The sequence below is a fragment of the Furipterus horrens genome, unplaced genomic scaffold (assembly GCF_987537825.1).
Source record: "Furipterus horrens unplaced genomic scaffold, mFurHor1.1.pri manual_scaffold_3, whole genome shotgun sequence".
Taxonomy (NCBI): Eukaryota; Metazoa; Chordata; class Mammalia; order Chiroptera; family Furipteridae; genus Furipterus; species Furipterus horrens.
In genome coordinates, this window is record NW_028327173.1 from 166,167,552 (window position 1) to 166,184,607 (window position 17,056).

The 17,056-nt window shown below is 37.6% G+C and overlaps 1 protein-coding gene across 1 annotated transcript in view; it reads left to right on the plus strand.

The window, feature by feature from the left end:
• RAB8B (RAB8B, member RAS oncogene family) overlaps positions 1-17,056 on the plus strand; it is a 64,659-nt gene that overhangs the window by 42,902 nt on the left and 4,701 nt on the right. The window contains exons 2-7 of the mRNA XM_090270727.1: positions 3,143-3,203; positions 5,939-5,999; positions 12,154-12,231; positions 13,178-13,267; positions 14,466-14,531; positions 16,675-16,725. Coding sequence (XP_090126853.1) covers positions 3,143-3,203; positions 5,939-5,999; positions 12,154-12,231; positions 13,178-13,267; positions 14,466-14,531; positions 16,675-16,725 — 407 coding nt within the window. The remainder of the gene's footprint in view (positions 1-3,142; positions 3,204-5,938; positions 6,000-12,153; positions 12,232-13,177; positions 13,268-14,465; positions 14,532-16,674; positions 16,726-17,056) is intronic.

The following is a 17,056-nucleotide window of genomic DNA, read 5'->3' on the forward strand; positions in this document are numbered from 1 at the left end:
AGAACCTAACCTGTAATCTAGGTATTTTGACTTCCAGGTCCAGTGCTTTTCCATAATAATATAAACATTTTCCAATTTTAATGAAATTCAAATTGTGTTAATTTGACTGTGCTCTACAGCATTTGTCTATCAGCTGGCTCTGACAGGCGCATAAACAAAAGCTAAATACCAGTTCACAACCCCTACAAACATTGAAAACCGCTGAATAGTGAAAAGATGGTTAAATTTCCCAGATAATGGTAAAACCTCCTCAGATAACAGAAAGCTAATCCTTCTAACAAATGCAAAAAAACAAAAGGCTAGGTCAGTAGAAAGTTTTCTAAATGTTTTAAATGAATGGAGAGTAACTGAGACTTTAAGGGAGCCTCAAATGGCTTTGTTGAATGGAAGTGGGAAAGTTGCCCATGACTCCCAACTACAGGCAAAAACAACCTTGAAAGAACAGGAGTTACAATCTCAATAAGCCAAAATAAGGAGAGTGTTCATATGGACAGGCGTTTGATATACATCATCTCTTATTTAAACTGTGAATGAACTATTAAATGATGGAATGTTGGACATCAGCCTTCCAATTGAAAAAGTTAATTTTCCAGCTATATAGTCAGCATTTTGAAAGTTATGGACATATTCTTTTTATTATGGTTTTAGAAAATCACATAAAATTTATCATTTTAGCAATTTTTAAATGTACAGTTCAGTATTAGTCATGTTGTCAAACAGGTCTCCAGAACATTTTCATCTTTTGCAAATTCTAAACTACCCATTAAACAACTCCTTTCCATCCCCTTCCCTCCAGCCCCTGGTAACTACTATCCTATTTTCTGTTTCTATGAATTAGGAAAATTATGAATCCTTTTAAAATGTTAATATGAAGAAACATTTATTGAGCACCTGTTGGGCATTGTTCTTGCTGCCTGGACCAAAAAAGAGAGCAAGGATAGTAGAGACTCCCTAGAGGGTCTTTGTTACACTGGACTCAGAGATGTATAAAAAGAGAAATCACAATAAAAATCAATGTGGGGAGGGAGGGGCGTATATGGGGACTAAATGGTAATGGGAAAAAAATACAATAAAATTTTATTTTAAAAAGTCAGTGCGTTTAAGTCTTAGATGAGCGATGGCCACAGTAAAATGTGTGTGATGCTAACAATAATATTCATGGTGTTTTGCTAAGTCTTGCTTCTGCCACTGCTGACCCTGAAATACTGAGGTACCCAGGAGGATATGTGAGCCAGATAACCTGGGGATATCGGGTCTCAGATTGCACTTGTTAACAATAACAGTGGTTATTAGTGAAGGGAAATAATATTGAGAAGCTGTCCTGCTAGATTAGCTTCAGTGTGACTGTTGTCTATTTCAACATATACAAGAGTACTTAAAAAGGGTCCCTGGCGGAGAAAGTGCCACACAGAGAAGAAGGGGAAAACCCACTTTGTTTATGCCTAGGCATTGCATGAAGCTGGAGCTGACAAATAGCCTTTTTGGTTGCTCTTAGTGTTGATACGTAGAAACATCGTGGTAACATAGCCACTGAAGGGTTTAAGTCAATTTAGAGGATATATAATTGACATGTTTTTTTTTTGTTTGTTTTTTTTTAATGTCTTGGAGATCACTTTATGGGGTTCTGTATAGAATGCAACAGAATAAAAAATCTAAAAGCTGAGTAGCCAGATGATGAGGATTTAGCAAATTGCAGCCAAGTTATATTTTTTAGATATAAGACCTGGGTTCTGGGAATCCAGGTCTGGTTTTAGCAAGCCCCCACCGTAGCTGCTGGTGTCAGGGACTGCCTAACCCCCAATAAATCTGCTGCCCTGGCAGTAACTGCTGGTGCCAGTGACTGCCTGTGTCCTTCGAAGCTATCCTTATCTGCAGACAGGAATTTAGCACCTTCTCTGATCTCAGAATCAACTTCCACTCCCAGCATCAGAAGCATCTGCAGAGGGTCCAGCCAACTCCTGCTCCTAATTAGCTCTTATTCCCCCACCCCTAGCCTGCCAACTCCCTGTTCCCCTTTACAAAGCCCTGCCTTGCCATTGTTCAAGGCTGACACCACCTTCTTGGTCTCAGCCCACCTGTTGCAACTGACCAAATAAACCATTTAAACTCATGGCCTATTCCCCTGTCATCCTCCTCTCGCACTGTTGGACCTGACAGTATTCACCAACAGGTTCCTTCAGAAAGAGTAGCAGCTTGTTCCTGATAGAGCATGTTGATACTTTGTGGTGCTCTGTAGATGAAATTGCTAAGTTAGTTTTGAGCTGCCATGGTGAGGGGAAATAGGTGAGGGAGGGCTTGAGCCCCAAATGACTCACATGCTACCATTCAGGCCCAGTTGAGTGCTTCTTAACTTAGGCTTCAGATTAGAATAAGTTACCTAGCGAACTTTGAAAATTACTAGTGCACAGACCTTACCCTTGACCAATTAAGTCAGAATCTCAGAATTTGGGGAAGGGATCAGACCTAGTTATGAGGGTTGTTTTGTGTTTTTTTTTTTTTTTAAGTTCCCCAGGTAATTCTAAAGTTCAGCCAGGGCTAAAACCATTTTAGTTTTTTCTGCTCTAGCCAGTAAGATGTGGGGAACATTTATTAAAACGTATGTAAAATATTTCTTAACTATACAACATAAATATGCATGCTTTCCCATCCCTCCCCTCAAATAGGGTTTTGTGTGTGTGTTTGGTTGGTTGGATTTATTTTGCTTAGCCAGTTGCAGATTTTAAAGAAACAAATGGAAGGAGATGGAGAAAGACATTGTGAAGAGGCCCCATGGCCATCTTTAGGGGTGGATGGGGCATGAGGGGTAGGAAACATTGTTTATATGTGTTTCAGGGAGTAGAAAATAAGGCATGTTCTTAAACTATGTAAATTATGTAACTTTGGGAGATGTGATCCACTTATGTCAAAATAATGAGGCATATAATACATTGCATTTAACATGTGTGGGAATTCTTTGCAGAGTAATTAACATTCCTTTCTTTAGTCTTTATTCGGAGGAAACATATCATTCACACTCTGTGTTCACATTTTCCAGGGCGTTGGAGTGGTTTGTTTGTTTTTTTTCAATAGAAATCTTTGTCCTTTCCTAATAAGGCTTGGATTATATTTGAAGAAATTTAGCATGTCTTTCTTTTTCTGGCAGGAATTGATTTTAAAATCAGAACGATAGAACTAGACGGAAAGAAAATTAAGCTTCAGATATGGTAAGTAAATATATATACAAGAGTTTCTGTAGTCAGGAATTAAAAGTGGGAATTAAAATATGCATTGTGATAAGTTAGAGGTATTCTGTAGTACCTAAAATGTCTTTTCTTAATCAGCACAAGGGAACATGGGTAAATATTCAAAGGCCTCTCCACTCAGAATGGGAAGGTAAGGAGTGATACTTCTAACTCACAGCCAGAAGAGGTCTGAGAACTCATTCTTCCCAAATGCTAATTTTATAGGGGAGGAAACTAAATTCTAGAGCGTAAATTACTTTTTTATTGTAGTTGTTGCAGTTGTGAAATCAGAGGCCCTACACAGGAAGTGCAGATCTAGGTTCTAGCCAGGACTACTTCGAAATTGAGGACTGGGTCCAGTTGCTTCCCTTCTTCAGACCTACTTTCCCTTATTTGTAAATTGATTGATTAGATTGGTAATATCTGAGTTCCCCTCCAGCTCTGATATTTACTTGCATAGTTCTCATTAAATTTATTTTTAAAAGAGCAACGCTGAACTAGGAAATAGGGGAGAAAAAGGCATACTTCTCATCTCTCATGTTGCAATATGCAAGGCAAAGACCTCCTTAAGATCACCCATATCTGGTTAATTCCTGAAGAATCTGTCAAACTGCAATGAATAAATATGGTTCTTCCTGATTGCCAGGTTGAACATTTTTGGATTGAATTCAGAAATTCTTCATAGATTTTTTATTTTTTTTAACGTCCTATAAGCTGGTTTAATTTCTTTCAGTGCAGGGCCTTCCATGGAGCCATAGAGATTTGAAGCCTTGGAAAAGGTTTTTCATGATGTTTGCTGATCTAATGTGCAATGATGACAGCAGCAGATAAAGCTTAGAAATGCAGAGCTACACAGACTACACAGGGTAAAACAGTAAAGTAATATATATGAACTTACTTCTTAGGCTGTTTTTCTGCTTTGAATCTCAGAACAGGGACAGAATTAGAACATTATATTGAAATTCATTAGACCTTCTTTTGTGGAGGAGGAAACTAGGGCTTAGTGTGGTTAAGTCCACCTGAGGACGTATGTCTGGGTTAGTGATAAAGCTTAGACAACTACCCAGATCTTCTGGAACATCAGGTCAGCTTCATATATTAGTATACTAGTTCCCAGTGTATATCTTTAGAAAACATTATGAAGGTTACCACAGGCTAGCTACCCTTTTTATCTATTGATAGTAAGAAGCCAAACATTTTAAAGATATAAAACAGTTTTTTAAGGGGAAAGCAAGGAGAATTTCTGATTCTGTGTTGTATAGTCCCGATCATAGCAATAGGGAGTGTTTCTAGGAGCTTGTGGGTGCTGGTTAATTAGAATTTCATATAACATCATGGCACTACTTATGGATACTCTCAGCAGCAAAGTGGTCTCTAGTCTTCACAACCTACATGTCATATAGAAGGGTTTCCCCTCCAGCCTCGCTGCAGAGCTGGCTCTAAATAAAGTTGTGTCTTATAATCAAAATATAGTTAGTCTACTCAAAGGTGCTTCGTTTCTATTTTCCCCATGACAAGTGCCCTGTGTAGCTAATCCTGGTCAGTGACAGAAGGGTTGGGCTGCCAGGTGAGGCCTGGCCCTGCGCTAAATGGCCAAGATGTAAATGACTTGAGTCTCATTCAAGGGTATGATCTGGTTAGTGACAGAACTGGGACCACAGCCCACCCAAACCTGTGTCCTCTCCTGCAGAACAAGGGTGACGGTAGTATCACACACTGGGCTGTGGCGGGCATCTTGTAAGTGTATTTTCTAAGGTATACATAAGTATTAAAGGATTTATTGTTTTTAATTTACCACATTTCCTCTAGGCCTTCATCTCTTGTTTGGGTTTGGGATGCATTAGATTTCTAGTATCTTTTCACAAGTGCCTATTTCTTTCCTACAATTGAATCATACAATTTACTTTGTCTTAGTAGCACACGGAGTGAATTGGTTCTGCTCGTAAGTGGCAAATTTAAGAATATTGATTTTCCCAGATATCAAGGAAATCTGACCTGTTTTATAGGGATTACTTCAATAAATGTAATTGGGAACCTTTATATTTTTTAGAATGGATTCTAATGGTATGCCATCAGCTAAAAAGCAAGAATATATGAATGCTTGCTTACGTAATTTTGTGGTGCTGTTCACATTTTAAAGTCTTTGGAAACATTGTCAACAATTATGTGTTGAACTCCAGGTTCCCTTTTAATTATGGGCTCTGTAGCTGAAAAAGTTCTTGAGGAGATCCATTTAGTGTGCTCTGCCGAGCAGGATTTACACAATAGTACGTCCAGCCCAGTTGCTTTCTTTGTACAGAAATCAAATTTTCACTCAAGAGAGCAAAATGCCTTAATCATTAGGCATTTATAAAAAGGATTCTAACTACCTCTAGGAGTCCAAGAATTTATAACTTTTCTCTGTTCTCTCCCACATGTGTTTGACTAATGCAGCATGCCAGTTCCTAGCAGGCCATGGATTTTCCTGTTGCTGCTTTTATCATCATGGTTCAAGTTTTTCACCCAAGTCATTGTGAGCTCTTGACAGGCTCCTGTGGCCACTGCGGCCTCCAGCTCACAGACACACAACAGGCTCCCTTTGTATATTATTCCCCTTTTCCCTGAAACCGCTGCATTTGTGAGCAAACCAGAATTATCTCTCCTGTAGCTTCAGGTCTCTCCTCCGTAATGCTGGTGATGCCTTTTAAAACCGCTCTCTCCTTTGTTTAAAATTTTAGGGACACAGCAGGTCAGGAAAGATTTCGAACCATCACTACAGCATACTACAGAGGAGCCATGGTGAGTGTGTTTTGGGGTTTTGTAACTTTAAAACATGCATATTCATTTGTCAGGTTTATAGGATTCAAGCTAAAGGCTAGTACAATGGGAAAAATAGATTTTTTTAATGTGAAAACAATGTTTTCTGTTTCATAACTGTATACTTTGCCATTAGTCATCATAATATTAATAGATAATTAGCTTGTAGGTGTTTTGGAACTCCTCCATATATTCTGAGTAATTGTATATTTTTGTGATTTTACTTTTTATTAATACCTTTGCCATATTTTAGCAAACCACAGGTTTTGTGAATAAGTACTCATTTCTTGTACCCTCTGATCGTTCCGCCCCGCCACCATCATTCCTTATCTCTCACCAGGTCCACAGCATCCACTCTTAATGGCTCAGCTCTCTGGATTCATCCTCCCCACCAGGGTCTACCAGCTGGCCAGGAAGTAGCCTCATGATATGTGACTCTTTGAGGTTTAGAATCTAGTGAATCTTGACTACCAAGTCCTTCTTTGCTACATGCTAGCCTTATCCTTGTGAGCATAACCTCTTGGCTATTTTCCATTATAAGGCATCATCTTGGCTATTTTCCATTATAAGGCGTCATCTATGCAACCCATTTATATTGCTTGTTGGCTCAAAGCGGTTTCTGTGTGGTGCTGGGAGTACAGTGGTGACTAACACAGCTTAGAAGCAGAACTGTGCCTAGAATGTCAGGCCCAGAACAGGGCTTCATCTCTGGCTTTTAGGCCTAATCCAAGCACTGCTTGGAGTTTTGAATTTCAGTGAAACTCAGTGTGCTTAGAGAGTCTTAGAAGGCTGAGCAGTTGAGATCATGAAGCTCAACCTAGTAGACTGTGAGGTATCAGCTGCCATCATACCCAGCTTATTGTTTAAAAGACTTGTGTTCCTGAGAGTGGTGTCAGGGTGACAGAGCTTTAGGGGTGATAGGGGACCCCTTGCTTTCAGAAAGATGTGATCTCAATCCACCCATCCCTTTATTATCATGCTGCCCTTCCTCCTCCACTACTTCTCAGCCTCTATTATTTGAGTACTAGTAGTTCATCCCCACAAAAGTATTGGGTGGGGATCCTTTTCAAAGCTGTATCACCTTGGCATTATACACTGCTGAGCATTTTATATGCATGTATTCCCCACACTGCACCCTTCTAATACTTTTACGATTGTGAAAGGTCGTCATTTTAAGAAAGACAGTTGTCAGCTACTCTGTGTTTTGCTTAGATTATAATCAAAAGGAAGGGACTTATATTCTGTGCCAGGAAGAAATTTGTTTGTTTGTTGTTTGCTTTCCCAGGGAGGATTTTAGGGATAAGTAAGAACATCTTAGCAGAGATGATTTGGAATGGTTTATAGCTAATTTTGATTAGAAGCATCTTACAAATACAAGCTTCTCTGTTGACCAGATTTTTTTATTTTCCAGGAATGATGGATACCACTTGCATGCTTGTTTTCACTAGAGAGTGGGCAGGAACCCTCAGAGTGTGGAGCATGTTTCCCTTGGATGTCTAGCCCTAGTTCATGGTATAAGGAAAGAGGGCACTGAAATGTGTTATTTACTTTATATTTGACGATTGTCTTTATTTATCTACTGCGTAGTCTTTCTTCACATTACTTCAAATAATTAGAAATTGTTGCTTTTCCAAGATAGTATTGCCTTTTCCACTTGGAACATAGGGATTTTTGTTTCTTTCGTTCTGCTGTAATGCCAGTGCCTGACATGTAGTAGATGCTCCACAAGTTCTTGTTGAAGGGGTGAATTAGTGGAAAATTTCAGGCCCAGAAACAGTTTTAGATAAATCTTCAGGAAATCCTGCTCTGCTTGAGTCCTGGATCTTGCAGGTTGTCTGTTCCAGTGGGATGTGGGGCCATCGTGTTCCTCCTGTTGGGGCCATCATGTTCTTACTGGGGCGTGTTCCCATTTCAATAAGTGGTGGTTCTGGCAGCTTTGGTCTGGTTGGTTTAGCTGTGCAGCATGTTGATAAGGACTGCATTGGAGTCTGCCACCATCACAGAGTCCCCTGGTCATTTAAAAATATTCAGCAACATTTATAGACAGGCATAGCAGTAAGCTTGATGGACAGTCAGGCTTTTGGAGGAAAGGACCATATCATTGTATTATCAACATTTCTCAGAGACAAACACTGTCTTAAGAACTCTACGGAAACTGTTGTTATTACAGTAGTCCCTCTCTATATTGAAGTTCACTTATCACGGCTTAAGTGTATCGTGGGATTTTAAAAAAATATTATATTTAATTATGGATTTTCTGCTATATCGCGGGATTTTGCGGTACTGTATACGTATGTTGTAATAGTTACGTAGGTTTAAGAGTATAGAATATGTTTAAGAACATAAGTAGTGTTTACAAAAGTGTGGAAAAGGTTAATAAGGGAGTGGGAAAGGTTAATAAGGGGCTGGGAACTGTTTATAAGTGTGTGGGAAGGGTTTATAAAGCCTTAAAATATATATAAATTCTGAAGTAAATGTAAGTTTCCTACTTCGCGGATTTTCACCTATCGCGGGGGAGGGCTAGAACATAATACGTGCGATAAGTGGGGGAATACTGTATAGGTATATATCAGATATATAGAATTTTAACTAGTTTACTTGAGTTTGTATTTCCAGCTGATTCACAGTATCAGTTTGCTTACATAGGAAATAGTCAAAGGGTTTCTGCTGTTGAAATCAAAGATATAAATTAAAAATAGCTGCCATTTATTGAGTCCAAAGCTGTGTCCTGGGTTCTAGGTTAAGTAGTTTATACATAATATCTCAGTAGATTCTTAAAAGAATCGAGTGTGGAAAACATGCTGTCTTCATTTTACAAATGAGAAATGGAGACTGAGGGATAAAATGACATCTCTAGGGTCTCAGAGGAGGTGCCTCTGACTACAGATCCTATGTCCTTAACTACTAAAACATGGCACTCTCACTTCCTGTGCTACCCATCCTGCATGCCACTTCACAGACATAAGGCAGTAAAGGTCAAGGTTGTCTGTGTAGTTCAAAGGGAAAGGTTGTAGAACTATGGCAATTACTTGGTAAATGTTAGTATTATAGGCAATTAAACACTTTGAATCAGGAATTATTCAGATTCAGTTTTCAGGGTCTTTTTAATTTTGATAAATATATATAACATAAAATTTACCATTTAAGTATGTAGTTCTTCACTTTAATTTTTTTTTAAAGTATTTACATTGACAGTTGTAAAATCTCCTTTACTATATAGCCAAAGTGAAATATTTGCATTTCAGGCTGGGAGGAGGGAGAATAGAGAATATTACTATTCATCATTTAAACAATAATACATATTTTTCTGGTTGTCCAAAGGTTACATGTAGTACAGAAAACTTGGAAAATCCCAAGAAATCATCCAAAATCTTACCACCCTGAGATAGCTTCTATTTCCTGGATTGTTTGTCTGTGTGTTCATATGTATTTTATATTATTTATTTTTATTTTTATTTACATTTTATATCCATTTACAAAGTTGGAAGCCAGACCCTGAAGGATGTTGTCTACCATGTTAAGAAATTTTAGTTTAATTATGAGTACCACGGAGAGGTATCAGTGAAGTGATAACTCAAGTGTCCTTATGGAGAGTGGATTAGAGGTAGATAAGAACGAAAGTAGAGAGACCAGTGAAAGACTAGGACAGTAATCCAGGTGAAGGTTAATTGCTGAGAACATGAATAAGGACTTCATGTGGCGGGGGTGGGGGGAGTGTCGTATTCTGGAAATACTGAGGTGGTTGGGCCTGCAGGATTTGGTGACTGTGAAGGAGAGGACTCCCAGGGGTCTGCTTGCGCTGACTGGCAGGATTGTATTGCCCTTCATGGAAACGAGAGTACAAGAAGGAAGCAAAGATTTGGGGGGACAAAGACAACCCTGTGTTTTACTTAGTTAAGTTTTCAGTGACCACAAGAGGACATCTGGGAAGTGATATCCAGTTAGTGGTCTCTAAGTGACATCTGACCCCTGTCTATCTCTTTGGCCACATCTCGTGCTCTTCTCCCATTGGATCTGTGTTCTTTTGCCAAGCTGACTCTTCACTCACATCCAGTGGGTTCTAGGCCTTCCTGCGTAGCAAGGTATTTATAACATACCTCCTGTGTGCCAGGAGCCTCTACCTCTTTGCCCAGTTCAGGTCTACTCTGTCCTCAGGCTTGATTCAATGTCATTTTCTCAGGGAAGCCTTCCATGACCACCCCAGCCCATCAGCCAGATTAGATTAGCATTTATACTCAGAGCTCCTAGTACTTCTTCTGAGCAATTATCAAAATTATATTTAATTGTATAATTATTGGTTTATTATTTTGTTTGCTATCCATTCATGAGAGGAAGGGGCCTTGTCTATCTTGTTCACTCCTGGTAGTACTTAGTATAGTATCAGGCACATAGTAGGTGCTTACTAAATATTTGTTGAATGGCTGAGTAGATGGGTAGATCTAGCACTTAATACAGACGTGTGGTCTGGTGATACAGATTTTGGCATAGTTAGCATACAGATATCTGTTGAAATATTTAGAATATAAACCCTTTAGAAACACCAGCCATGAGGTCTTTAAAAATATGATGACAATGTCTTTCATTAAACTTGTATAACAAATTTATTATATTTTAAGTGTCTATAATTTACTTAGTGACTTTCTCTTTTTTACCCTCACCCGAGGTTATGTTTATTGATTTTTTTACGAGGGAGTGGGGTGGGGAGAGAAACATGGTTGCCTCCCATGTGCACTCCAACCAGGGATCTAACCTGCAACCTAGGTATATGCCATGACTGGGAATTGAAACCGCAGCCTTTTGGTGTTCGGGACAATGCTCTAACCAACTGAGGCACCTGGCCAGGGCGATAGTGACATTTTGATGAGCCTATATAAAAAGAAATAAATTTAAAGCAGTATGTTACAATCTTAGTATAGGAGTAAGAAGCAATGCAACTTCTACTTGGAATAAACAAATGCACAACCGAAGTGATTGCCTCGTTACTCTCAATGTTATCTCTGTTCTAACTTAAACATTCTTTCAGCTCTAGTTGGTGCTGATTCTTATCATGTGAGCTCAGGTAGAAAGGCTGTATCATCTTTACCATAATCACTAATTCATTAAAGGTTAACAGTGAAAATGTTAACAGAGTATTTATTTACATGGTGAGACAATGGAAGAATTTATTTATTTATTTTTGCTTCTCTGTACTTTAAAATATTGGGTTGGCCAAAAAGTCTGTTATGTTTTTTCCATAAGATGGCTCTAGTAGCACTTAGTTCTCTTTAATTTCATTCAAAACAATTTTGTTAGATTATATTATGACAGCTGTCATATAAGTGTGCATTTTTAAAAACCTTATAAAAATTGGTGAATTTTTGTGCATCCATTTTAATATTGAAGATAGAAGAAAATATGCAACATTTCAAGCATATTATGCTTTGTTATTTCAAGAAAGGTAAAAATGCAACTGAAACACAAAAACAGATTTATGCAGTGTATGGAGAAGGTGCTATGGCTGATTGAACGTGTCAAATGTGGTTTGCGAAGTTTCTTGGTTCTATTGACATTTTGGCCAAATAATTATTTGCTGTGGGGCTGTCTTATGCATTGGAAGATCTCTAGCAGCACCCCTGGCCTCTACCCACTAGAAGCCAATAGTGAGAGATGGCTGACATACTCAGAATATCCAAATCAATAAGGCAATTTGTGAAAATGAAATATGAGACCTGGCTGGTATGGCTCAGTGAATTGAGTGCCGGCCTGTGAACCAAAGGGTCTCCAGTTAAATTCCAAGTCAGGGCACATGCCTGGGTTGCAGGCCTGGTCCCCAGTTGGGGGCGCACAAGAGGCAACCCACACATGGATGTTTTTCTCCCTCTCTTTCTCCCTCCTTTCCCTCCTCTCTAAAAATAAATAAAAATCTAAAAAAAAAAAAAAAGAGAGAGAGAGAGAATTGAAATATGTGTCTTTTATTTTACAGAAAAGAACGTAATGGAATTTTTAGCCAACCCAATATTATTATGAATTCCTTTAATAAAGACTGAAAAGAAAAGAGAAAAACCCAAAACATTTCTGGAGAGGAGGAGTATATCTACATTATGTTTTAGAACTTTAAATATATACAGTACTAAATAAAGATTTTTTTCTCCTATAGGGAATTATGCTGGTCTATGACATCACAAATGAAAAGTCCTTTGACAATATTAAAAACTGGATAAGAAACATTGAAGAGGTATATATGGAAATGAATGATGGTACTGAAGATCATCCTAATGATACCTGCTGGGTGCTTATAAAGGGTTCCTGTCCCTGCAAGAGGCAGCTGAGCTGCTAAGAAGTAGGGCATGGGCAGGTCAGGCCCTCGCTCTGAGAAGCACTCTAGAGGCTGAGATCACCCGTCTGCCAGTCTGACTGCCCTGCTGGATTAGGGTGGGGAGCGGAGGAGCAACAGTTGCACTGAATTTTAAACTTGGGCCAGATCTTGGAAATAATTTAATCCAGTCCCCATTTTATATATGAGAAGACTGAGGCCAGAAAGAAGTGACTTGCCTGTGCTAATAAACCTTTAAAAAGGAGAGCCAGGATTAAAACATCTGATTCTCGGATTCTATCTGTTCCACCATCTGTTTGGCAAAAATATATCTTTATTTCAGCAGCTTATCATTTTGTCCTAACATTTTCTCCATCTTAAATATTTAGAATATTATTTAATTTCAGATTGATTGGCATTAAGATTTTTTAAATGTCTTTGACATTTCAAAAAAATCTGTCTCAGAAGTAATTTTGTACACAATTATATTAACCTACATGAATTTATTTTTTTAAGTAATTCAGAATCCAGAATACCTTCCCTGTTGGCTCATTCAGTACCAAGTTTTTTTTTCTTTGTTGACCCAAACTAATATCTGAAAGTTTCATTGTTAGAGAACCATAAGTTTTATTTCTGTTCGTTCATGTACAAAACCCTTTGGGAAGAAAGTCTGCACAGCTTCTTATACTGTAGCTTTTCTCCTCCTCCCAGCTTTTAAATTTTTTCACTGAATCATGCTTTGTGTTGAGCAAAAGATTATTTGTCTTAATTATTAAATTCTTGAGTATGTTTCTGACAGGTTAGGATTTGTCTGTTGAATAACTGTGTTTTTCTCAGGCTGTTTTATAACAGGATTTTCTCCCTGCAGCATGCCTCTTCAGATGTTGAAAGAATGATCCTGGGTAACAAATGTGATATGAATGACAAAAGACAAGTGTCAAAAGAACGAGGGGAGAAGGTAAATTTGAACTGAATGCAAAAAGATTCAGATCTACTCATATTAAGCATTTATTTTCTTAGAATAATTACTGATTTAAGTTTTTAAAATATCTATATTTTAATCCTTTAAAAACAACAAAGAGATGTAATTCATACTTGAATGGTACGAATTAGTATTCAAGATCCAACCCTATATACTGTGTAGCCATGACTCACTCCTAAAGAATTTGCTCTTTTCTGGGAGATACAAATTGGTTCTTTTTCAGATTCCTGCAGCTTAGAGTTCAGGCTGTTTCTTTCATATCTATGTGAAAATGCCCAGTTTTGAAGTTAAAATAATTTGTTCTCTTTGGAAAAAAAGTAACAGAATAGGTGAAATTCAACAGTAATCATTTTCCAATTCACTATGTTTTTTAGGAATATTATACTACACATTAAATTTAGGTCATTATGGATAAGCTTTTTGTAACTCATCGAGCTATGGATGTCGTTTTATAGGTCATGTATAGCATTTTTCTGTTTTGTGTCCTGCAACGCAAAGGAGTTTAGTCTTGGAATTTAGCTTTTGTGTGTGTGTGTGTGTGTGTGTGTGTTGGGGGGTGTGTGTGTGTGTGTTGGGGTGTGTGTGTGTTGGGGGGTGGGGTGTGTGTGTCATAGTTTTCAATCTGACTTTCTTCTCCTAAAAGCATTCTTTTAATCTTGGTGTTATAAATGAACTGGGGACTCTTTGGGAGTAGATGGAAATATAGAAGAGTTCACATTTGTTGCAAGCAATAGAAACCAAAGCAATGAGTATTTAGTATCTTAAGCTTTTCTGTTAAGCATCAATTTATTAAAAAATAATGAAAAGTCAGTATAGTAACTGTTGCAAAATTGTACTTTCGGAGCAGATAAAAGGGGCGAATGAATCCCAAATTAATGGTAGGGGTGAGTATCTGTCATAGTTTTTCTTATAAGTGTATTCAAGAGCTGAAAGTATACTAGGAAAAAAGAGAAATACTTCCGTTGTGTTTTGAGTGGACATGGTGCCATGGTACTTATGAATTAGATATCTATCTCAATTTCAAACACAATAGAAGAAAACAAAGAGATTTGAGAACCACAGGAATTCTGAACTAATACTTTACCTTTGGGACTTTGAAAAACCTAAAAAATATAAGTGCTTTATATGTTCAAGCAACTTACACTGAATTTAAATGTTTCCGTTTGCCTTGCAGTTAGCAATTGACTATGGGATTAAATTCCTGGAGACAAGTGCAAAATCCAGTACAAATGTGGAAGAGGTAAGAAAGAAACATTTGGTGACTTGTGCTTTCATTCAAGCAATTCTCAAAGCCTTGTGTTTTTTTCTGACTTAGCAACTGCTTTGCGTGAACTCTGTCTCCATTTTGTGAACTTTCGTGCGTCTTTTATGTGGACCCTGGTTGTTGAATTTCTAGCACCCAACCTCCACATGGAATATATCTGATTGCTCAGTTAAGATTTGCTAACAGAAGATAGACGTTCGGTTTAAGTTTAGTTTTGCCTTGTATCTGGGAAGCTGGAAATCCTGCACTAGCTGACCAAGTGCAGTGTCTTCCTCTGTCCTTTATCATTGTCCATGTCATCCCATAGTAGCTTGTAGCAGGACAGTCTTAATTACTTGAGAGAGAGCAAGGGAGAGAGAGAGAGAGAGAGGGAATATTAAACTGTTAGCTCATTGAACAGATTTCCTTAGTGTACATGTTTGAAGTAGATTAAGCATGCTACATTGTAACATGATAGCATTTAGTAGAAATTAAAAAGTGTGTTTATCAGAGTACTTTAATAAATTTTCAGTAAGTTAACTAAATTAATCTAAAGTCTTCTAAAGATAGGTTTGTTTTTTTTTTTTACCAAAGACAGATTTGCTGATAATATTTTCTTTTTAAAAAGAGATCATAAAAATATTACATGTAATATGTTTTGATACATGTAATTCACTTAACAATGATACTGATTATTTCATAAACATTAATTTCTAAGGCTACTCACTGTTCACCATTTCATCATGGCTAAAAATTGAGGTTTAAATAACTTGGATAGTGGAGACTGATCACAACTTGTTCTTTGTTTTAAATAAAACTTATTATTTCAGGTTGGCTAATGGGTGTTAGGAAACAGGGTCTCTGCTGATTTATTTACATAAGCATGGATAAGCAGAAAAATGCTTCCTTCTGTTTGCAACAAAAGGATTTCCTTCCACCAAAAAGAGGGGATCCTCTTGAATCAGCTTTAATAGTGGAGGTGGAAGAAAAGGTTGCTCACTGAGATGGCCCCCATAGGATTTCTCCCACAGAATGAACTTGGTACCCTGGCTTACTGGGGTAGGCTAAGGTCTGTATTAGTACCCGTCCCCACATCACACCTGTGGCTTAGAGAGAGCATTGAGTTATGGAAATGTAGAGCTGGGAGTTGCCCGAGCTGCTTATTCTGGCCCAGTTTGCTGCAGAAGTTAGCAATTTTCCTAGAGTTTTAACTTAGTGTGGTTAGCCTCATAAAAACTGGGATGGGCTTATTTAAAAATTTAGACTCACAGGTGACCAGTGTGACAGTAACACACCAACAGTGAATGATAATAATAGTGACTGTATTGTTTCTGTTTGACTTGATTTGAAATAATCCTTTTGCAGAATATTTGTAGGGGCATCAGGTGTGGTTGGGAACAAAGAGGCCAACGTAACAATGGCTTTAGCCTGGAGGCAACTGAAGAAGCTTTAAGCGTCTTGGCTCCCTAGAAACAAAGCTGGGATGGATGGACAGGGTTTAAAAAATGTTTGGTTTGGGTCAAAAGACACGAAGCATAAAATGCCACCGAGATAAATCAGATTTGTTTTGCTTGCATTTGAACCAGTTTCTACTGGGGGGAGATTTAGCTGAGCTGCCGGCACTGTCAAGATTTGGGGGTGTTAAAATTATATGTATTCTCAGGTGTAAGAGTGAAAGAGAGGACACTGGGAACAAAAGGCAGAGATTTTTGTAAAAACAGATTGTAGAGATATAGGGTAAAACATATTTATTCATTTACTTATTAAACAGATATTCAGCATTTCCTGGACCAGACACTGTCCACTCTGGGTCTGCAGGGGTGGCTTAGACAGAGCCTCTGCTCCCAAGTTGCTCTTAGTGTACTGAGGAAGCAACGTATAACTAAAAAAGGTGTCATATGAGGAACTTGGGCCAGATATTATATGCAGAAAATATTTGATGAATGAATGACAATTTGATATTGGCAAATGTTTATGATATAATTGAAAAACAAGATACAATAGTCATGTGTCTATTATGATTACAGTTATGTTTGTTTCTCATTTAAAGACTTTAAAATAATATATGTAGAATGAAGACATTTTCTATTTTAAAATATATTATAAATATATAATAATACAATTTTTGGTTTACCTTTAGGCGTTTTTTACACTTGCACGAGATATTATGACAAAACTCAACAGAAAAATGGTTTGTATCACTTACAATTTTTACTTTTATTATGCTGTGTAAATTTGTTTTAGTTTTGCTGTGTATTAATTTGATTAAATGGATAGGCTTGATTATAATATATTCACATTAACTCACTTTTTTCCTTGACTCACATATTCACCTGGTTGAACTTTGATTCTTATTTGTTTCTTTGGGTTTCTTATTTCTGAACTGCAGCTATTTAATTTTTTCATCTGACTCTTTTAAGTGGACCTAATTGAATTTTAATCCAAAAAATTAAAGTAATAATGACACAAATTAGATTTTCACCATAATATTTTCTAGTTCAGTTTTGATGTGATACATAGCT